General features: G+C 39.8%; 1 protein-coding gene and 1 long non-coding RNA gene across 6 annotated transcripts in view; one reads left to right on the top strand and one right to left on the bottom strand.

Moving 5' to 3' along the window:
• Positions 1-19,051, top strand: part of LOC125183399 (uncharacterized) — a 145,118-nt gene that overhangs the window by 89,127 nt on the left and 36,940 nt on the right. The gene's annotated exons all lie outside the window — the stretch shown is intronic.
• FRMPD2 (FERM and PDZ domain containing 2) overlaps positions 1-19,051 on the bottom strand; it is a 73,505-nt gene that overhangs the window by 23,615 nt on the left and 30,839 nt on the right. For 3 of the 5 annotated variants that reach the window (XR_010832987.1, XM_013198841.3, XM_067000970.1), the window contains 16 exons: positions 18,409-18,594; positions 17,192-17,348; positions 15,228-15,438; positions 14,200-14,303; positions 13,050-13,148; positions 11,898-12,005; positions 11,664-11,780; positions 10,912-11,147; positions 10,287-10,391; positions 8,870-8,963; positions 8,280-8,365; positions 7,862-8,009; positions 6,577-6,791; positions 5,107-5,205; positions 3,587-3,951; positions 512-806 (listed from right to left, as the gene is read on the bottom strand). Coding sequence is in view for 4 of the 5 variants with exons in the window: in XM_013198841.3 (XP_013054295.3) it covers positions 512-806; positions 3,587-3,951; positions 5,107-5,205; positions 6,577-6,791; positions 7,862-8,009; positions 8,280-8,365; positions 8,870-8,963; positions 10,287-10,391; positions 10,912-11,147; positions 11,664-11,780; positions 11,898-12,005; positions 13,050-13,148; positions 14,200-14,303; positions 15,228-15,438; positions 17,192-17,348; positions 18,409-18,594 (2,625 nt within the window). In the remaining variant the exon portion in view is untranslated. The remainder of the gene's footprint in view (positions 1-511; positions 807-3,586; positions 3,952-5,106; positions 5,206-6,576; positions 6,792-7,861; positions 8,010-8,279; positions 8,366-8,869; positions 8,964-10,286; positions 10,392-10,911; positions 11,148-11,663; positions 11,781-11,897; positions 12,006-13,049; positions 13,149-14,199; positions 14,304-15,227; positions 15,439-17,191; positions 17,349-18,408; positions 18,595-19,051) is intronic. The other 2 variants (XM_067000969.1, XM_067000968.1) reach the window with 2 other exon arrangements.

The raw sequence follows: 19,051 nt of genomic DNA, 5'->3' as shown, positions 1-19,051 counted from the left end.
AGTGTCAGCAGGAATGCAAGATGTTCAGCTTTTGGCAGGACTGAGCCCTGTATTTTGAATAGTAATTAGTACAGGGATCATAGTTTCTTATCAGGACATTACAGTACTAGCATTGTAACAAAATGATTTTGCTCATGGGTTTAAAAGACACACAGAAAAAACCCCAAACAACGAAGTAGCTGATTCCAATTAATTTTAGGTGTTACAAGAGAACAGGAGGGGTCTTAGGCCTTTGTATACTGGGAATAATACTGCACAGTGATGGTAAGTTAAAGAAACAGTAATATGGCAAGGGGAAGGAAATCGCCTTTAAGGAAATGGTTAAGAGTTGGGTATACAGGGAGGTCTGCTTTATTTGAAGATTTTGGACATTGGTGGAAAGTGAGCAAAGCCATGTAGAAATAGCATAGGTAATGTGTTAAAAATAATGTTTTTAAGAATGGTAAATTATTAAAGCTGTCCTTTCCCTAGCCATGATCTGCCTCTTAATACTCCAGTGCCTATCACGTACCCTAGTGCAATCCTCCTTTTTGTCCTTCTCTTCCTCCGGTTCCTCCAAGTCTTCCCATTCATTGTCACTGCCATGTGTCTCTCTAGCAGGCAGGGATGAGGAGAAAGGGCCACAAACACGTGGTTGTGGTGCCACCAAGGCTGCGGAGAGTGTCTCAGAGCTTCCTCCATGTGAAAGTGAGGTCACAGATGTTGAGCTGATGGCGAGATGCTCTTCATCAATAGGGGTTAGAGAGAGAATTTCAGGCATACAGATTCTGTTCGACAGGTCATCATCACCCTTATTATATACAGGGCTGGAAAATAAAAAAGATTGCAGTGCTGGGATTTTCCTCCATATACTTTATTACTTGGCCACTGAAAAGTCTACTGCTTATACTCTACCCTATTTTAATTTTAACTGGTGTATTTGTTGTAGTATTAAATTGCTGTCTGGGTCCTCCTAGTATTAATATAAAGAGAAAGTAATCAATCTTTTTACGAAGCTAGTTAAAAGATTAAATATCTTAAAGTCTGAAAAATCTTACACACTTTCTTTTCTAAAGCATTAGTTAGTACTTTTGTTGTTTCTTGAAAAGAATAGTTGGACAGTTCCTAGACCATTAATTCTTTCATCTGCCATAAACAATTTAATTAACTTATCTAGTAAGTGGTGTGCACATTGCAAAGCTATTACAATTTTCTTATGTGCATTTTTCCTTCTTGAAGAGTAACTGTCAGCCACATTCATGGCTGCTGCAGTTCTTTCTTGGTAATTGAAGCCCAGATCATGAACATGAAACATAAATGATTCCTGTCTCTTCCTAAAAATAGAAGTCCTGAGTTCTCTTTTGAAGTTTACGTTTATTCTTATGGTGCACATCTTGCATGAAATGACAGAATATCCTCAGTGTTAAGTTCTTGTTTCAAAAGTTGTCTATAGTCAGAAGGAAAATATAAAGCAGTAGTGAAAGATACTTTTTGGATGGATATAGCTAATAACCTCCAATGGTATTTATGAAACATTGGCTGAAGTAAGGAAGACCTGCAGGCTCATGCTGTATGCATTTAGTCAAGGAAGCAATCTAGCCTGTTAACTTATATCTCTATAGGGAGGAAATGAGGAGTTGGGCATCTCCAGTAGCACAGCAAAGCTGAGAATGAAGCTGGCAGTCTGTGTGCTTTAATAGCTGAAAAACAGGCGCTACAATACTGTGAAAGAAGATAGGGATAATTAAAATAAATATTTAAGGATAACAACAAATGCGATCTGGTCCTTTCTTTAGGTTAAAGGAGATAAAAGATTAAGTTCAATGGACGTTGCTCAGTGAGAGTGTCACAGAAACTGTCGCCTGCCAGTGAACTGCTGATTGACCTTCACGGGTACAAAAGGTGTTTGGCAGAGCTACACAGGCTAAAGGCAATGAGCCAGCAGTGGCCTAGTCACAGCACAGCTTCTAGCCCCTCTCTGTGTCACCATGGGAAATACATGAGGCTTGGTCCTGCAGGTCCATATACAAGGTCCACTGAATGCTAGACTTAGCCTTTGGTGTCTGGGGGACCCCTCCACATGGACTGCCTAGAGGAAAACTATGGGGTGAAGTTTTTCAAAGTAATTTTTTCAAAGGTTATTTTTGTTGGCAATGAGAAGAGTCATAGGAATTTCCGATATGTAATCCTGAACTTCTTAGAATTTGTATCAGAAGACTTCTACATTAGCATGAAATGTTTTAAGCAATGAAATGTTTTAATCTAAAGAAAAGAAAGGGGAATCCTTTCATTAATGCCTTTTATGTTATTGTATGTATGTATATATATATGTATACGTACATATAAATAGTTAGCTGGAAGGATCATTTAAACTGAGATTACATGTAAAATACTATTTCAGATGCATATCTTCTTAAACTGCTCTAGCTGTCTTTTGAAAATGCACAAGCTGAAACTAAACGATACTGAGAATATACCAAACAGAACCATTTATTTCAGAACTTTCTTCTTGGGAAGAATCCATGATTTTTCTTGCAATCGATATTTTCCCCCAAGAAACTTAGTTTTGATGAAACCATATCTCTTGGCAAGCGTGTTTGCTACGGACACATTTCAGCTGGTTTTAATCTTGGAAGTAGAGAAGCATATATGCAAGCAGGAGCTTCACTCATAAGTGTGAATGAAGTTTCTTCTCTTGTGAGAGAAGAGCTAAAAGTATGAATTGCAGTTATGGTCCCACCAGACTTGCAGTCACCTAGAATTGTGGCTCCCCAGTGACTGGAATCTGTGATTACCTGGTTCTGTGCTTGATGAATGTCAAAAGTAATGAAAAGATTTGAAAATGGAAATGAGTTTCTAGAGAAAATTAACAAATCTGTAAGTTAAAGGTCTCTGTTAGACATTTAACTTATCTTTCCACCAATCTTTTCTGTTCTGCTAATTTATGTTATTTTGCACTGGGAAAGATGTTTAAAATGGAATGGATAATCTTCTGTGTGCCGTGTGCCAGTGTCGGGTATATCCAAAAGAGTGTAAAAGGAGGCTTGAGTCTGTCTGGACTGTATTTTATTGTATAACTTGTCAGGGCTTCTATTGGCTCCCGAAGACTGGAAAATAATGTTTTGCTCCTTGATCACAGTTTGTCTTCTGAGTGTTTTTTTGATTGTTTGTTTGTTTAGTTTTCTCTGGAAAAATTTGAAATTAAAAGATTACACAGTAAGAACTGTTTGGTGCCTACTTAAGTCAGCTCTGAGAAAATTGAAGTTGAAAGATCATACAATAAATAAGAAAGTCTTTGGTTCCTATTTAAGTCAATAAGAGTCTTTTTACTCATTTCAAAATGCAGCCAGCTTTAGCTGAACAGCATAAATGATTACAGTAGTGCAGCACTCAACTGTCTTGCAATGAGGATTTATGGAGAATTCCAGTAAATTGAGAGTAATCAGGCAGCAGATTAGGATTGTCAGAATAAGATGGTAAAACAAAATTTTCAGTAATCAGCAGTGACTAGAAGTAGAGAGCCCCCCATACTTAATGCTAAGCAATTCACTTTGGAAATCTTAGGAGCCAAAGGAAAGGCTGCAGAGGAGATTTCAGTATTCCTTACCTTTCAGCACATCCAAGTTCACATGGTGAGTAGCAGTTCTGCTTCACTTCTTCCTCCAGGGAGTGGAACACTTCAGAACTGGCAGCTTCTTGATGATATTTCCAAAGGTCCTTATAAGAACTTTCCCTAGGAGGCATAAGTCTCTGTATGGGCTTATCTTGAGATTCTGCTTCTTGCTCTTCGTAAGTTGAGCTGTCTTCTTCTGGAGGCTCACTGAAATCTGCTGCCACTGGAGAATCCAAACAATCTTCGAGGTCTGGAGAGGTGCTACCTCCATCACTGGTAGACCGGTCCAAACTATTTCCTACCTCTGGACTGCCTGGCATCTCTGCCACAAACTCCTTAACTGGAGATGGTGCTGGAGTCTATCAAAATAACAAAAAGGTTATTATAACTCTTTTTTTCTCCCATCTTCTTTCCTTTAAGAACCAAAGAAGAATTTAAAGAGGAATTATTGATAAGCATCTTAATGTGGAAATACCAGATGATGACTGGAAGGGGGTAAAAAAAGGAGGGAGGTACTTATTCACTAAATAACTGTTTTGTCTTTATGCCTGTCTTCTACATTGTTGAGGAATTCCAGTCAGAGAGCTACTACACAAGTTCCTTTTCCCAATGAATCATTTGCTAGCGGAGACCTCACTTTATTTCTTTTCATATCATGCCTGAACTTTAGTCTGCATTCTCTTCAGTATGTAGAAGTGGCTTCCAGATTTGACTTGTATGCAAGGGACTAAAGTAATTGGTCAGACCAACTAAATAGCATCTTGTAGGAGAGTAAGAGGAGCAGGTTTTTTTTCTGGAGACAGTTCTGACAGTCATTTCTGTCTGCCCATGGACATCACTTACAAATCCTTCTGGCATTACAGTAACCACGACGCCAATCTGCATGGAGCAAGAATAATGCAAATGCATGCTCATGATAGGAGTACTTGTGCATCTGTCCATGAGTTGTATTTAAAAGGCATGAATACTAGCCTTACCCTCTACTGCAGCCTCAACTGTGTTTTTTTTTTTTCTTTTTTTTTTTTTTCTGCTGATTCTGCTAACCATTAATAAGAAACTGAATAACTGGTTGGAAACGTGATTTCACTTAGTTAAGTTTGTTAAGAGGAAAAGCTCTTTAATTTCCTCCCACTTTGGGGAGTAATATAATTAAAACCCACAGATTATAACAGCTGCAGTTGGGAATATCTGCAGTTTCTGGCTGAACATCTAGTAGAACATTTTTAGAAGCAACACTAGCTAGAAGATCTCCTTGGGTATGTGATATTTCACTTCATTGACAGTACTGCAACTCAAAAGTTGTTGCACTGGGATAAACATGTTTCAGATCTGTCAGATTTCTATTTTGGTTGCAGATAAACTGTAGAGGGTATGTTGCATAGGGGAAGGGAAAGGAATGGAAAAGAGTGCCTTGGAGAAAAGGGAAGGTTGCTTTATTCGAGGCTAGATAGAAAATGTAGTAGTGTTTTTCCAGGTTTACAGAAGCAAGTTCACAGACAGAGTCTTTGTCTTACCAGCACACTCTGCTCTATTTCTGGAAGAACACCTTTTGGTGGTCTGCAGAGAAGTAGTGTGACTTCTGGTGGAGCTCCTCTCAACAAGTGCAGGACATCCTAAGCAGGAAGAAAGAATATTAGATTTCTTATGAAATACGTTTTTTTCCCAGTCTATAGTACATGTGTTTTTACCAACTGGGATGGGGGATAATTTTTATTGTGACTGCCAAATTCCTAGTATTTGTGCCTCTCAGAAGTGTCTGGAGGCCAGTTATTTTTCTACTCTATGATTATCATGTGTAAGTGGGCCATATTATTTATGTGAATGTGTATCTAAATTCAAGTCTCTTCTGTTTACAAATTGTTGTTTCACCAACAGACACATAGGTTTAAATTAACCTTTCCCTGTTCTTGAGAAAATCAGGATTTTCAGGCAAATGCATTCAAACTGCGTGTGACAGGGACACATGTGACAGATCTGTCAATTTTATCAGTATAGCTCCATAGACTGCCACACTAACTAACCAATGGAAGATTTTCCCAAAGCCCTTCCTCAGAATAACATCTGTCCGGTGGCATCCGGCTTTCAACTATAATGGGATTTGAAATACTTCATCGGGGGAGAATGGGGGAGGGGGGTGGGGGAGGGTGGGGGAGAGGGAGTCCTGCTCCTCTGCAGAAACTGAGTAAAAAAGTAAAAAGACTGTACACCAGCGAGCAAGATGGTACTGGCAAAGGACAGACTTCTCCAAGCCAAAAGAAAAATGTGAAGTACAATTACAACCTCCCTGAGGATTTACCACACCTTGTCTTCTGCCTTAGCCATTTAATAATACAAATGACATCAGTAGGAAAATTGTGTGATATTCTCATAATTTCTGTTCATAACCAATCATGCCTATTCAATGTATATTTATATAGAGCACTCGCTATCAGGAATTTTCATAAGGTGAAAAGATTACAAGGGAAACATAAATTTGCATGTAGTCCTTGATTACTTTTTAATTTCATAACACTATATAATTGCTCATTCCAGGCCCCCCAAAAAATAAAAAATAAAATTAAAACAACAACAACAAACTTGCCTTAGACTTACCTCACCTGATGGAGATTAGAATCTGGGGCATGGTATTTAGCATGTTATGAAACACAAATGACCATGGGGAAAAATGTTTCAATTATGCACGGAAGCAACAAAGATTCCAACTAATTAACAACTGTTGTTCATCTAACAATACATTTTGGGTGTCAGGAGTGGAAAGTTAAAAATTAAATAGCACAAGAAATTATTTGTAACAATTCTGTTATGAAGGGAATTCTCCATAAGAATTCTAGAGAAGACTCCTGCATAGAAATCAAAGTCATTATATGCAAGTACTGACCCCCTCCGGTGATAATTAAGTTTAAATGCAGTTTCATCCCATTGTCTTTATTAGCATGTTACCCGCCAGGAGGCCCAGTGGATAACATGCTAGTACTGCCTGGTACCTGATACAAGAGTCCTTGAGTAGGTGTCCCGTTCACAGCTAAAATGATGTCTCCAACTTCAATTTCTCCATTCTCTTCAGCTGGCTGCCCTGGAAACAGTCTTTTGATCCTGACAATAGCTCCTCCAAGGTGTTCACAACCATCTCCTTCCATTTGCAGAACACTAAAGCCAAGGCCTCCAGAATTCTTTGTCAAATTGACTTCAAATATATTGTCTGTTCAAAGGAAGGATTGGACAAAGAGTAGGCTTAGTGGCATATGTACCCCTTAAGGAACTGGTATCTATTATGTTCTCTACAGACCTTTTCCCTGTGTTCTGCAGAGACAGATCTACTGATACTAATGACAGAAGATGATTTTAGTGTTCCTTTAATTTGCATGAGCCCTGGAATTCAGATGGGCAGACTGGTAAAAACTGGTCATGTTCTACCATGTGTTCACAGGCTTTATGCCATGTGGTACAAGCCTACAAAGGAAGAAGCCATTTGTACCAAGACCAAAAGTTTCAAATACTATCCTTTTCTGACATTCTTCTGTAAATGTTGGGTAGGTCTTACTATTCTGTAGCTGTCTGATGTTAGTTTAGGTGCTGCACAAACCAGCATAAGCTAGAATCAGAGCTACTGTCCTTTCGAGACAAGATCAAGAGACCAGCCATATCCCAAATACCATACTTGCAATTGAACCCCATTCTCCTTGGGACAGTGTAGAGAAACAACTGTCCCATGGGAGAATACGGTGAAGACTTGGTGGTTATGGGACAGCTTCACAGCAAGAGGGGGAATGTATTTGTCGGATAAATTTGATGAAAATGATCTCTGAATCTTCTGCTTTCAAGAAAAGAAGTGATGGCAGTCTCCAGTCCTGGCTGTGGGGCAGCAGCTCACCCTAGCTTCGTCACTGACACAGCTTCAGCAGGAGTGCCAACAGAGCTGCCTTTGAGTAGCAGACTAGTGACATCGGGACAGCTGCTTACTGCCCAAGAGTGCTGTGAGTACAGACGGGGATGCCCCCTGCCAGCCCCATCTCATGAAGGCTGAGAGATACAGTACCTATGCCTAGGATAAATTCAACTATATGTAGCAACTGTAGCTCTAAGCATATCAGATTATTTTTTTTTCAGACACATTTTTGATAGTGTTTGTAATGCTACACATTTTTTTGCTTGGTGTGCAGTTTTTCTCCCAACCCACAGAAATTTCATAGAATTATTTTTGTTCGTTCCTTTCTTGCACATCATAAGTCGCCAGAGAAAGTCACCCTGAGTTCCTTTGTTCTCTCTCACCATCTGTCAAAAAGCAGTAGTCCTTGGTACCGTCTGTGAAGGATGTTGCTACAGAAACAACTGCACATTGGTCTTCCTTTCTGTCATTAGCACTCAGGCATGGCTCTGCCGGTGGGTGGTGTCCCCTTTCTAGAACCAGCTTGGCAACCTGAAAAAATGATGAACAGTTCCCATTTACTCAGTACACAGTGAACCCACAGTCTCAGGGCAGGGAAAGAAAAAGTTTCTTTTGGCCCTGCTTTGCTGCTGTGTTTCATAGTAAGTACAGTTTACAGAATCATAGAATCGCAGAACGGTTTGGGTTGAAAGGGACCTTAAAGCCCACCTAATTCCAAACCCCCTGCCATGGGCAGGGACACCTCCCACTAGACCAGGTTGTATGACTGGTCATCTCATTTTGCTCTGCTGTTACACAAACCTGGCCAGATTTCTTAAGGTTTTCCACAGCCTGCTTGTGCGTGAGGCCACAGAGGCTGATTCCATCTACTTCCAGCAGACGATCACCTGAGGAAATAAAATACAAAATAAGGGGGGGAGGGATGTCAGATTGCTTTGATGATACAAATTGGACATAAAACTTGAGGCTACCCATGTTGCATTATTTCTTCATCCTTACATGTTTCAAATCACGTTACTTTGCTTGAAAGCAATACTGTTTGTTTCATAGTATTCTATAACTAATGCTTAAAACACACCAGTCCCAGGGTATTCTCGAAACTAATGCAGTGATAGCATCTGCTTATCACAGCAACACAGAAAGTAGGTGTCTAAGAGTCAGTGCCCTGGTGTGCAGCTACAGAGGGAAGCTGTGCAGTGTTGGTATGAGAATCCTGTTTTTTCAGTGGAATATCAACATATAAACTACAGTGGAAGGCTGAGGAATGAGGGACTGCATATGGTTTATAGCTGTATGACCTTCAATCCCAAACATGTTTCATTATCATGTAGCAAGTATTCCACACAAATGTCAAATTCTTCAGCCCAGACTTTTATTGCCAGACTTGTTACCTATCTTTATTTGTCCATCCTTATCTGCCGGTCCCCTGGGAATGATTGACTTCACATATATCCCACCAAGAGGCACACTAGTGTTAATTCCACCCTGCAAAACATACATGCACAGATTGAGTCTTAACATGTGCTTCACTTGATAAAAATCAAAGCAACTTATGTATGCAATGCAAAGAAACTGCTTCAGAAATTTCACTTTAAAATATATAGGAAAAGAGAAAGAGTATGTTACTCCAATGTTCCCTTTAGTTGTAATGTACTTCTCTAGGCAGTAATTGTGCCTTATTTTCTCAGGAAAGTGCAATGTGTTTCTATATGGCTATATAAAAACATTTATTAAATGTTCAGATTTTTTTTTCCTGTGCTAATGTAAAGATCTGGTTGCATCTTTCAGTCAGTCTCTAGCCCAGCTTCCAAACTTTGCAATATATATTCAGCAGCTATTGGCCTTTCAGACAATATATAAAGCTTGGACCTGACATTGTGCAGCCAGAGGAATTCCATATTAAGCTAAGAATCATATTGTGTCCAGCTACATCCTTTGGCCAATTTCAGATGACGAAGCAGCTCTCCATTTCTACTGCAAACAATGAAATGGCTGTTGCTTCCCGCTCCATTTCAGCGAGGATTATCAACACACCTCAGCCTGGAGGAGTAAATTCAATCTTGATAGCCAGAACAAGGAATAAGTTTTTCAAATGTGGCATGTAAAGTTTTCCCTGTTGCCTTCTCTACTCCTCTGAATATATGGAGAACTGTATTTTTGTACATTTGGAAATAAAATTGGCCAGGGTCCTTTCTCTGGCCTTTAGAGTAGGAAGCATGGCTTGTCTTGAGTCCATGCTACTCAGTTTTCATCCCTGCAGCATGGGATGACTGGTTTTGGCCAGTCCTATCCCCTGCACAGGCCAAAGCCCTATTGGGAATGTGTCAACAATTAAGCAGTGGGCACTGCTTGAGCCTGTACCATGGTCCTGTGTGACCTGCTTGCATAGACACAGACTTCAAGTTCCAGGAGCCCCAGAGGAAAACCAGTCATGATCTGGGGAATGCTTGGCATCGCTGCATTTTCTAGAAGCTTTGGCTGTATCCCTCCCTGACAGAACTCCGCTTTCAGAGGTAGGTCTCATTCGCAAATTGAACAAGGATGAAGAGGACTTGTACCACCACGTGCTTTATGCTGGGACATGTCTTTCACAGATTCTGTGGGCAAGAACAGGGGAATGAGCCGAGCCAGTACCATATCCTTTCTCTGTCACTCAGTTGGATACTTAGGTTTGAAATGTGCCATGCTACCAGTTTTTCTTTATCGACCTATCTTCTACCTTTGCTGCACATGAATACACTTCCCTACGTGTTTCTTGGTTAAGTGACAGTTTGAAGGACACACTGAAAGATTAACAGTAACACTTGCAGTCACACTGATTCCGAAAGTCCCATCTTCTTTAACAAGCTCCACAGTATAGATTTCATTGGAGATGGTTTCAGCTGGATGTGGTAAGTGTGAAGAATCAGCTTCCTGTCTCAAAAAAATAAACACTAATGAGATTACTGCATCTCAGGAAAATAAATACATAAATAAATAAATAAAATAAAAAGAGAGAATGGGTTTCCAGAAGATATAAAGTTTTTGATCGTGCTGTCACAGTAAGCCTGGAGTGGTAGCATTTATATCCCCGAGTGTAGATAGGGAGGCTGCTTAACAGAAGAAAATTAGACACAAAATGTTACTCCTCTGTGGGTGGTTGAAAACTTTAAGAGATTGCAAGAAAATAATCAAAATTTTGTAGTTCACTGGAAAAAGGAGGACAACTTTTAATAACATTTTGTAGAACAGTTTCTCCATTTTTTCACTCATTCTAGACGTGTATCATTTTGACATTTCCAATGTAATTTAACAAGCAACATCTTTCAAGGTTTTCTTCCTTCTTTCCTCATTCTTTGATTTATCAGTTACTTTCCATTCTTATTATAGCTGGCATGCTGTTAAGACACATGCTGGGCATCATGCTACTGTACAACATCACAATCTCAGTTACCTCCACATCCAGGCTATCAGATGAAAGAACTGGAATCCTGGGGCCCAATTTTGGTGCTAAACTCCAGGAAAGAGCCTTCTCAAGTTCGTCTATATTTGGGTCCTTTTCTTTGGGGAGAGCTGTATGACAATCTTGAATCTTTTTTCTCCCACTGTCTACACAAGAGATCTCAGATCCACTAGTGCTGTTTCCCCTTGATAGACTCTTTTCTTCATTTAATCCTTCTTCGTATATGTCTGCAAAACCATACCAAAATCAAACACTGATGAATGCAAACAGTAAGTAAACTTGAAAGCTGATATTATTGTATATCACCACAGGAGGACAAAACAGCTTACTAAGTCAACTGGTTGTGCAATCAGGTCTGTAAAATGAGTTAGCCATTGCAAAATGGAGCACTGCTACTATAAGTATGGAGAAAAATATTTGCTTCATCACTGCAGAGAACTATGACAATGATTCTGATTCAAGGTTGGGATGTAGAACTAATTCTGTCATAGAAAGAAATGCTGAAATTCCCTTGATATTTAGCAGTGAAGAATAAAACCCATAATGGATTGGATTTTTTCATACTGACTATAGAACAGAGATCTCATGACAGCCACTAGAATGATTTTCACTGCTAAGCTATGGTTATTATAACTGGCACTAAGTGGCAAGAAGGTGCTGCAACATCCCAGAACCTAATAAATACCAGTGTCCTGAGTTAATTGCTAGCGCTCCATAGCCAGCAAAGATGTTTGCCTTTATACCTTTGGGTTGAGAGATGATGAGCTCCACTTCATCAGGAGAATTCTGTATAATTTTAACTGCAGTATTGAATGAAACACCTTCGAGACTAATATTATTCACAGAGATGAGTCGTCCCCCTTAAAAAAATAAGGATAAAAACAAGACAATGCACATCAGGATAGAGAAATAAGTTAAGTAGTTAACTTTAATCCATGAGAGTATTTTGATTCTAATTAAAAACTAAGGACAGTGACCTGGTTTGATATTTCCAGCTCTGTCTGCAGGTCCCCCAGGGATAATTGAAGCGATAAAGATACCGAGGTCTAATTTTCCTACATTTTCTCCTCCAATAATTACAAAACCTGCAAAAATGAGATAGCATGAGAATGCAGACACTGGCAGTATTAGAAAAGATGAACCTTAGGAGCACGAAAGGCTCTTACTCCAATGGCATAAGTTTTTTGCAAATTCTGGAGAATGGTGCATCAAGATCCTGATTTGAGAGAGCTTTAAACTCATACTATAATTTAAGCATGCTGGTGACTAAATTGGCTGTTATTTTAATACCATTTCTCAATAAGAGTATTTTTCTGGCTTGGGACTTTAAAAGATTCCAACTGCTTTCTTATAAAAGTCACTATGTGAACATTAGTATTTAACACCCACAGGAGGAATATGGTATAAAAACTCATTAGATAACTCAGAACATTGTTTTACATCGTGTGGTCTAGGACCCCTGTGAAGGGCAATGTAAACTTCTAATGGATATATAAGAGGCATGTAAGAAAATTAAATCTATTGTCAATTAATTTAATTTCATTATCCTGGCTTAGAATATTCTGCAACAGGCTGACTTCTCACTGGTAGAACAGTTGGGTTGGGAATCAAACATGCCACACAAACCTGCACCATTTAGAAATCTGATAATAAATAGCATTAATGGTCAGCTATGGGACCTGATGGTCCTCTGAACTCATCCACTAGAAGAGGATACACTGTGATAGTGTATTATGTAACAAAAATGTTACCAAAATAAGAATCCAAAAGTCAGGAAACATTCATGTTAGGCTTGTGTACGCATTTTGCACCCACACAGGCAATATGTGAAGGGTTTGCAGAATATCATCTCTTCCTGTTCCTTTCATTCTACTTTTAACATTTGGTCCCCTTGATCTCTGACACTAGTTAATCCTCTGAAAAAACTGTGGCCTTAATTTATGCACTTAGTCCTTTTAAGCCTCTGAAATGTTAACACCTTTGCAAAGACTGGCAGTCTTATTCTATAAGGAGAATAAGTGAGGTGAAGAAGTTTACAGTCTTGCTCAGCTTGAATCAGCAAGCATCAGTGTTTGCACCAGGACCTGACAGTCCTGGTAACAAATATAACACTCATGTTCCTTACTTACCAAACCCATTCTTAGGGTCACGTTTTAGGCTGACACAAATGATTTCTCTTTCTAGACCGCTTAGTAAAACTTCTTTTTGGATGGCTGGTGATCCAGGTGCTGCAGAAACAAAACAGCTAGAATAAATGCAGATGAGTGCAAGGAGATGGGCGACTCAAGTAGCATGCAAAAATGGGGCTTCAAAAATTAAATATATTTCTGTCCTTGTTTTCATTATTATCTGAATCAATATAAGTCAGGAAGGAAGCTCAAACAAGTGTTTCAAAATTTGCATTCTTTAGAACAGAATACGTGTAGAACAGGGAAGCACAGTAACTGTGTGAGCTCTTCCTATAATGCTCCTTTCTGGATGAGTACGCATGTATCTGCAGCATTTTGATTAAGATAACTAAAAAATCAGGCATGTAGCACCCATTGAACATGAGGGAGATTTGAACATGAAAAGTATTATGAATTCCTTTGGAAACTCTAGCCTTAGGCCCTGTGGGCTCAACAGAGCCCTTTTGGCTCTGTAGGTGCAATTCAGTCAGCACGAAGTGTGATGATGGCTTCTGTAGCGTTAACAGTACTTAACATTGTGGAATTGCTTAAAATACAGTTCTAACTTATAAATGGACTAGCTGAAAAATCATAACTTTGTGTTCCATATGTCTGCTCCGTTTGTGCATGTGATACAGACAGCTGGCTTCTGTAAGAAAATTAGGTGCCTTGTGATTCTTTTCTCAGTTAGTTTTGTCATGCAAACACAAGAACAGAGGAAGGACCTGGAGCCTATTTTGTCTTGTGCACTATTTATTGTTTAGTACATCTCAGTTGCAAACCAAATGATGACCTCCAAGCATAGGCACATTGCCCCATGTGAAAGTCCTGGGTGTATTGAACTATTTCAGTAAAAAAGAAATTAATTTTATTTTATTTGGCACCACTGACAGAATAATTTGATAATCAAGTCCCTTAACACTCATCCTGATGGAAAGGAGGAGTGAAAGGGAAGAAAACAGCTTGCCATGCTAAGTCCTGGGTTAATTTGCAGGGCAAGAAGTGCCAAAGGTTATTCTTTAATCTATAAATAGAATATGTTTCGGTCTCCTACTATTGAAACCATACGTTATGTAAGAGTACTGTCTCTCTTTATGATTATCATACTCACCACTGATTGTGTTCTGAGTTGAGTGGATAGAGAGGTAGTCATAACTCCTTTGCTTTCCATTCAAATTGATGTGCATTTCTGACTGGGATAGCCCTGATGTGGATCTGCATGGCAGAAAATGAATACTGCATTACAGTAACAAATCAACAGTAGTATTTAGCACTCTTCACTGTCATTAGTCTGTCAGAGCCAAGTTGGGAATACACATCTTTATAGCCTTTCAACCAGTATTCTGATTGCTGGGCCACATTTCACTGTAGGGGAGAAGTAGTTTATCCTTGCCAGCATTTGCTTCCAAATAACAGCTGCCATTAGACCACTCACATCAGAAATGATTTTCCCCTGTGTTTTTTTCTGAGCTGAGTGCAGGCAGCAGGGAAACACAGCATAGCCTCAGCATGATTCATTAGCTCTGCTGTTCATTCAGACAAAACTCTGTCTGAAAGTTATCCTGGTAGTTCCCATTCTTCTTGGCTCTGTTCTAATTCTTAGTATTCCAAAAGGCGCTAGAATTCATCAAAAGCCTTGAAATGGTGTGCAGCTATAGTAACTGCCTACACTGGTGTACCAATGTAAGTGAAAAGGGAGATGCTCTTATGCTCTTCTCTGTGATTTGCACCTTTAGTCATGGAGGAATTTTTTAGATGAGACCTGCTCAAAAACAAATTCCACTGTGCATTCAGTTCACCTACTGCAACTTCCAGAGAAGACACACGTATTAAAGATTTTACTTTCATTCTCCCTTATTTTTATCTTTCTCCATATCCCAGTAAGTGGTTAATTCCTGAGCCTGGTACAAATTTAAATGCCAATCTTTTTCAAGGTCTTATCTGTGAGGTTGTTAGCTTCCTGCCTGTGTTTACACTATTGCTGACACAAAAGAGCCCTGGTCCTGATGGGGACTTCTGGTGTGACCACAATAAATACTGCAAAATAAAAGCCTGCCTTACAGCTACCATAGAGATTTGCAATGATGTTGTGTATGACTGAGTGTTCTTCCACAGATTTAGAGGAAAAAGCAAACCTACCTGGCAAGATTGCTTTTGTCTCTAGTCCTGTTCCCGGTTTCTACGCTGAGGTTATCACAAGACTTGCTCATCATCCCAGCAGAAAGGTTTTCCAGGTTTGCCCCGTAAAGCACATTCTCTGAACGAGACAGTCTCTGAATCAGGGCAAGGTGTTCATGCTGAGCTGCATATGCAGAATTTGATTTGTCTATTTCCATAAATTTACCTTCCTCTGAATAAGAAGGCAGATGGGGGAGGAGAGAAAGGTAAGTCTGCTGACATTATCCCATCTTTTTAAGCTGTTTCTGTCTAACCTTTTGAACATGCCGGAAAAAAAGATTGACATCACAGATATATTTGTTCTGGTATCCTTGAGGATATCCAGGCCTAGGAGTGTGTGAAAAGAGTTTTCAATCAATTTCTTTCATAGGTAGTATACACTGTATGTAGATGTCATTTCTGTGAATCATACTGCAAATTCACTTTCCACAAAGACAGATAAAATGTACAGCCCTGTATAATTTAAACCTGAGTATCTCTATAAATTGCATGTTGTAAAAGTTCAGGGTATGGAGAAAGCTGTCTGTCAGAGGCTGAATCACCAGGCTGGTAGTTTTCCATCCTCCACAGGCCCACCATTGTGTCTCTGAAGAGAGGAGCACTACTAACACTGCTCTCCTGAGATCAGAAACGAGCCAAGAATCAATCCCTCTCTGCCCTGAGGGATTTACACAAGTGAAGTTGAGTGGGAGATGATCTTTGTGGTAATGCATGGTATCCAATTTTCCACCTCTGTGTCAAATCTGCTACTTAATGATGTCTGGGCTCTGCAATTTACGAATCTATTTTCAGGGAAATAAAAGGTTTTATTTCTCTGAAACAACATAATACCGGAGAAGGCACTGATGATTTACTTAGGTTCTCAATTGATGGGCAGGAGTACCCCTAGGAGGGGACTTGAAGAAGAGAGGGATAGCAGGCAATTGGAGGCATGTCTGAAAATAAAACAAGAACCCAGTGTGGTGCAGGCTAGCACAAATACAGGCTTTCATTCTGCTTGTACGTGCCAGCTGACCTCCCATGCCTTTTCCTAACAAATATTACCCTGAATGCAATTTTCTGCAATGCTGCTCTGCAACATTAAACCCAGGCTCCCTCATCCCTCAGTGACTTTGATCAGGGGCTTTTGTGGAGGCATCAGGGCCTCCCTGTCAGGGCCTCCCTGTCAGGGCCTCCCTGTCAGGGCCTCGCTGCCGTGGCCTTAGCAAGGCCTGAGCGTTGCCATGGTGACTCCAGAGCGGGGATGATGGCTAGCAGGGCTCCACCAGACTGCGGCGTATGCATCTGAGCAGGGCAGGAGGAAGAGCTTCCCTCACGCAGAAGCAGCCTTATAATCTCCTGCAGGCTCCCTGCAGTGGCAGAAGCGGCATTTTGAGCTGCTGTCTGTCACTGCCTCCACGGAGCCTGCTTTTCTGGGACAGCAGCACACACAACCTCAGAACCAGAGTCACACGGCTCGTGTAAGTCTGGACGGTTTCAGGGATGTGAGGAGCTTGTAACTGGGACCTCGGTTATAATTTCCTTAGCTCTCAATCATTTTGTTCTATTTGGAACTATATAGTAATTTTCATTAAGAAGTATTACTGCAAGCAAACAAACAAACACAAGTCTTGTGGTTTCCTGAAGGGAAGTTTAGTCATGCTTTTCTTTAAACTGAGTTTAGCTATGTAGTTATTCTCAGCAGAGTACCCCTCTCCACTCACAAGTGCTCACTAAATGAGACTGACATACCTCTAGCTTCCAGTGAAGTAGAAGATATTATTTTCAGCTCTGCAAATGACAAACTGAAGCACAGCAAAGCTGCTGTGGAGGTTCTGATTCTCAGCTTAACTAAAGCGCCTTTCCCTTCCTTTGAGTTCTTTTCTCCCTTATAAAACTTAGCTTCGTCCTGTGGCTTGTACAATGAAATCGCATTTATTGCTCACCTGATGAAGTTTGACGAAGTTGCCTAGAGTTCATCTGTGCATTGAATTTGTGTTGGGCTGAGCAGAGGTCCAGTAGATATTTACATGTCTTTGCTGTATCAGTAATGAATGTGTGTTTCTTGCCACTGAAGCTACTTTCAATCATGAATTTTTTTCTCTAAAGGAAAAAAAAAGAGCACAGCTTGCTGCATATAACACATCAGTCATTATACTGAGCCACTGAAAGTTCATTTTTATAATCTTGTTGGTTTGTCTAGATGTATTTATGCCTTGCTGCATCCCTTGTGGTTGCAGTAAATGCCCACTGTAAATTCAACAGTTGTGAGTGAGGTGTTCATCATTCGGATCATAACTGCCCTGTGCTGAATGTCAAAAGCCTTTGGACATTGACTGCCTCGGGAGCAGGTTGATAGGCTTGGCAAAATTTGGCCCTACAGATGTTAAAGTCTTTAAAACATTTGAATGTGAAAATCAAAAAATCTTCAAGAATCGGAAAGGCCATTTTGGGAGAGCAAACAGGCTGGGAGATGTGTGATGAAGATTGACACCTACAGTGTATAGTGATACATTGATACGCCTTTGGTGGCAGAACGCAATTTAGAAAGGGGTCATAATCTTGTCACCAATACTGGTTTAACAGACATAAATATACTAAGATACTACTTTTTAAATATACTAATACACTAATAAAATATAGTAATATACTTTTAAAATATACTAATATACTACTTTTAGGTCAGAGGTTGGACTAGGTGATCTTGGAGGTCTCTTCCAACCTAGACGATTCTGTGATTCTGTAAGAAATGAGGATGCAAAAGTGAGGTGTGGAAAGAGGAAGGCATGATCCTGTGACCTGATGTAGAAAGGAAAATCAAAGAAAAGAGAGAGAGAAATAAAGATGATAGAGGAATGAATAAGGAATATGCTATAAAGAGGTTTGACGTCATTCCTGTAGTAGTCAACACCAGCTTATTCAGTTTTGTAGTAATTGACTTCAGTCTTGGCAAAAAGAAAAAAAGCCAGAACAAAACCTCACTAAGAGTTGGCTATCCTGAGATCCACATCCAGATCCTGCTTTGATTTCAACTGGATTCAAAAAGGGCATGTCTGTACAGAATGAGTCTTATCCTGCCTCTGAATGCAAGAAATTTATCAGAGTGACAGGCAGAAGGGGAGTAAAATAGTAGAGTGAAGAGGCTTACTCAGTTGAAACTCACATGAGCTGAAATTCTTTCTGTTTCACGCCACTGGAATCTTAAACTGGCAATTCGTGTGTGATTTTTGACCTCATATACAATGATGCCTTTGGCACAGATTCCCAGGATGATATCCCCTCCTGCTCCTTTCTTCTCTTGGGACACACGATAGAATAGCACTCCATATTCAGGAAGCTGCTGAGTCACCTTAAAAAAAAAAAAAAGCACTTATGCATTTTTCAAAAAGAGTCATGGGGAAAAAAGATAGGTAGGTGGGAAGGAAAATGGTTTAGAGTGCCTTTACAGAATATTCTTTCACTTAATTAAGAAATCCTTGGAAACCCTTACCAAATTTTCATACCTACTGCATCACAGAGTCATCACCTGATTTCGGTATGTCATAGCAGATACATTTTCCATGCTAAAATTGAAATAACACTTTACCACAAACCTCATTTGAAAAGGTAAGAAGATTATTTAGCTTCCTGTACAATAATCTAAACATTACAGTGGTGTTGAGGTGCTCAGTATTACAGCTACTTAGCTCTTGTGTGGACTCCTGAATAGAAATCCATGCAAGATGAATGCTGTTCAACTGCTGTTAAACATAGATTCTTTCCGTTCTCTTTACTATGCCTTTGTTTCCCTGAGCAAACCCAGAAAC

This window comes from Anser cygnoides, chromosome 7, assembly GCF_040182565.1.
Source record: "Anser cygnoides isolate HZ-2024a breed goose chromosome 7, Taihu_goose_T2T_genome, whole genome shotgun sequence".
NCBI classification, from domain to species: Eukaryota; Metazoa; Chordata; class Aves; order Anseriformes; family Anatidae; genus Anser; species Anser cygnoides.
The sequence above is the reverse complement of the archived record's forward strand: the minus strand, read 5'-3'. Positions and strand labels throughout refer to the sequence as shown.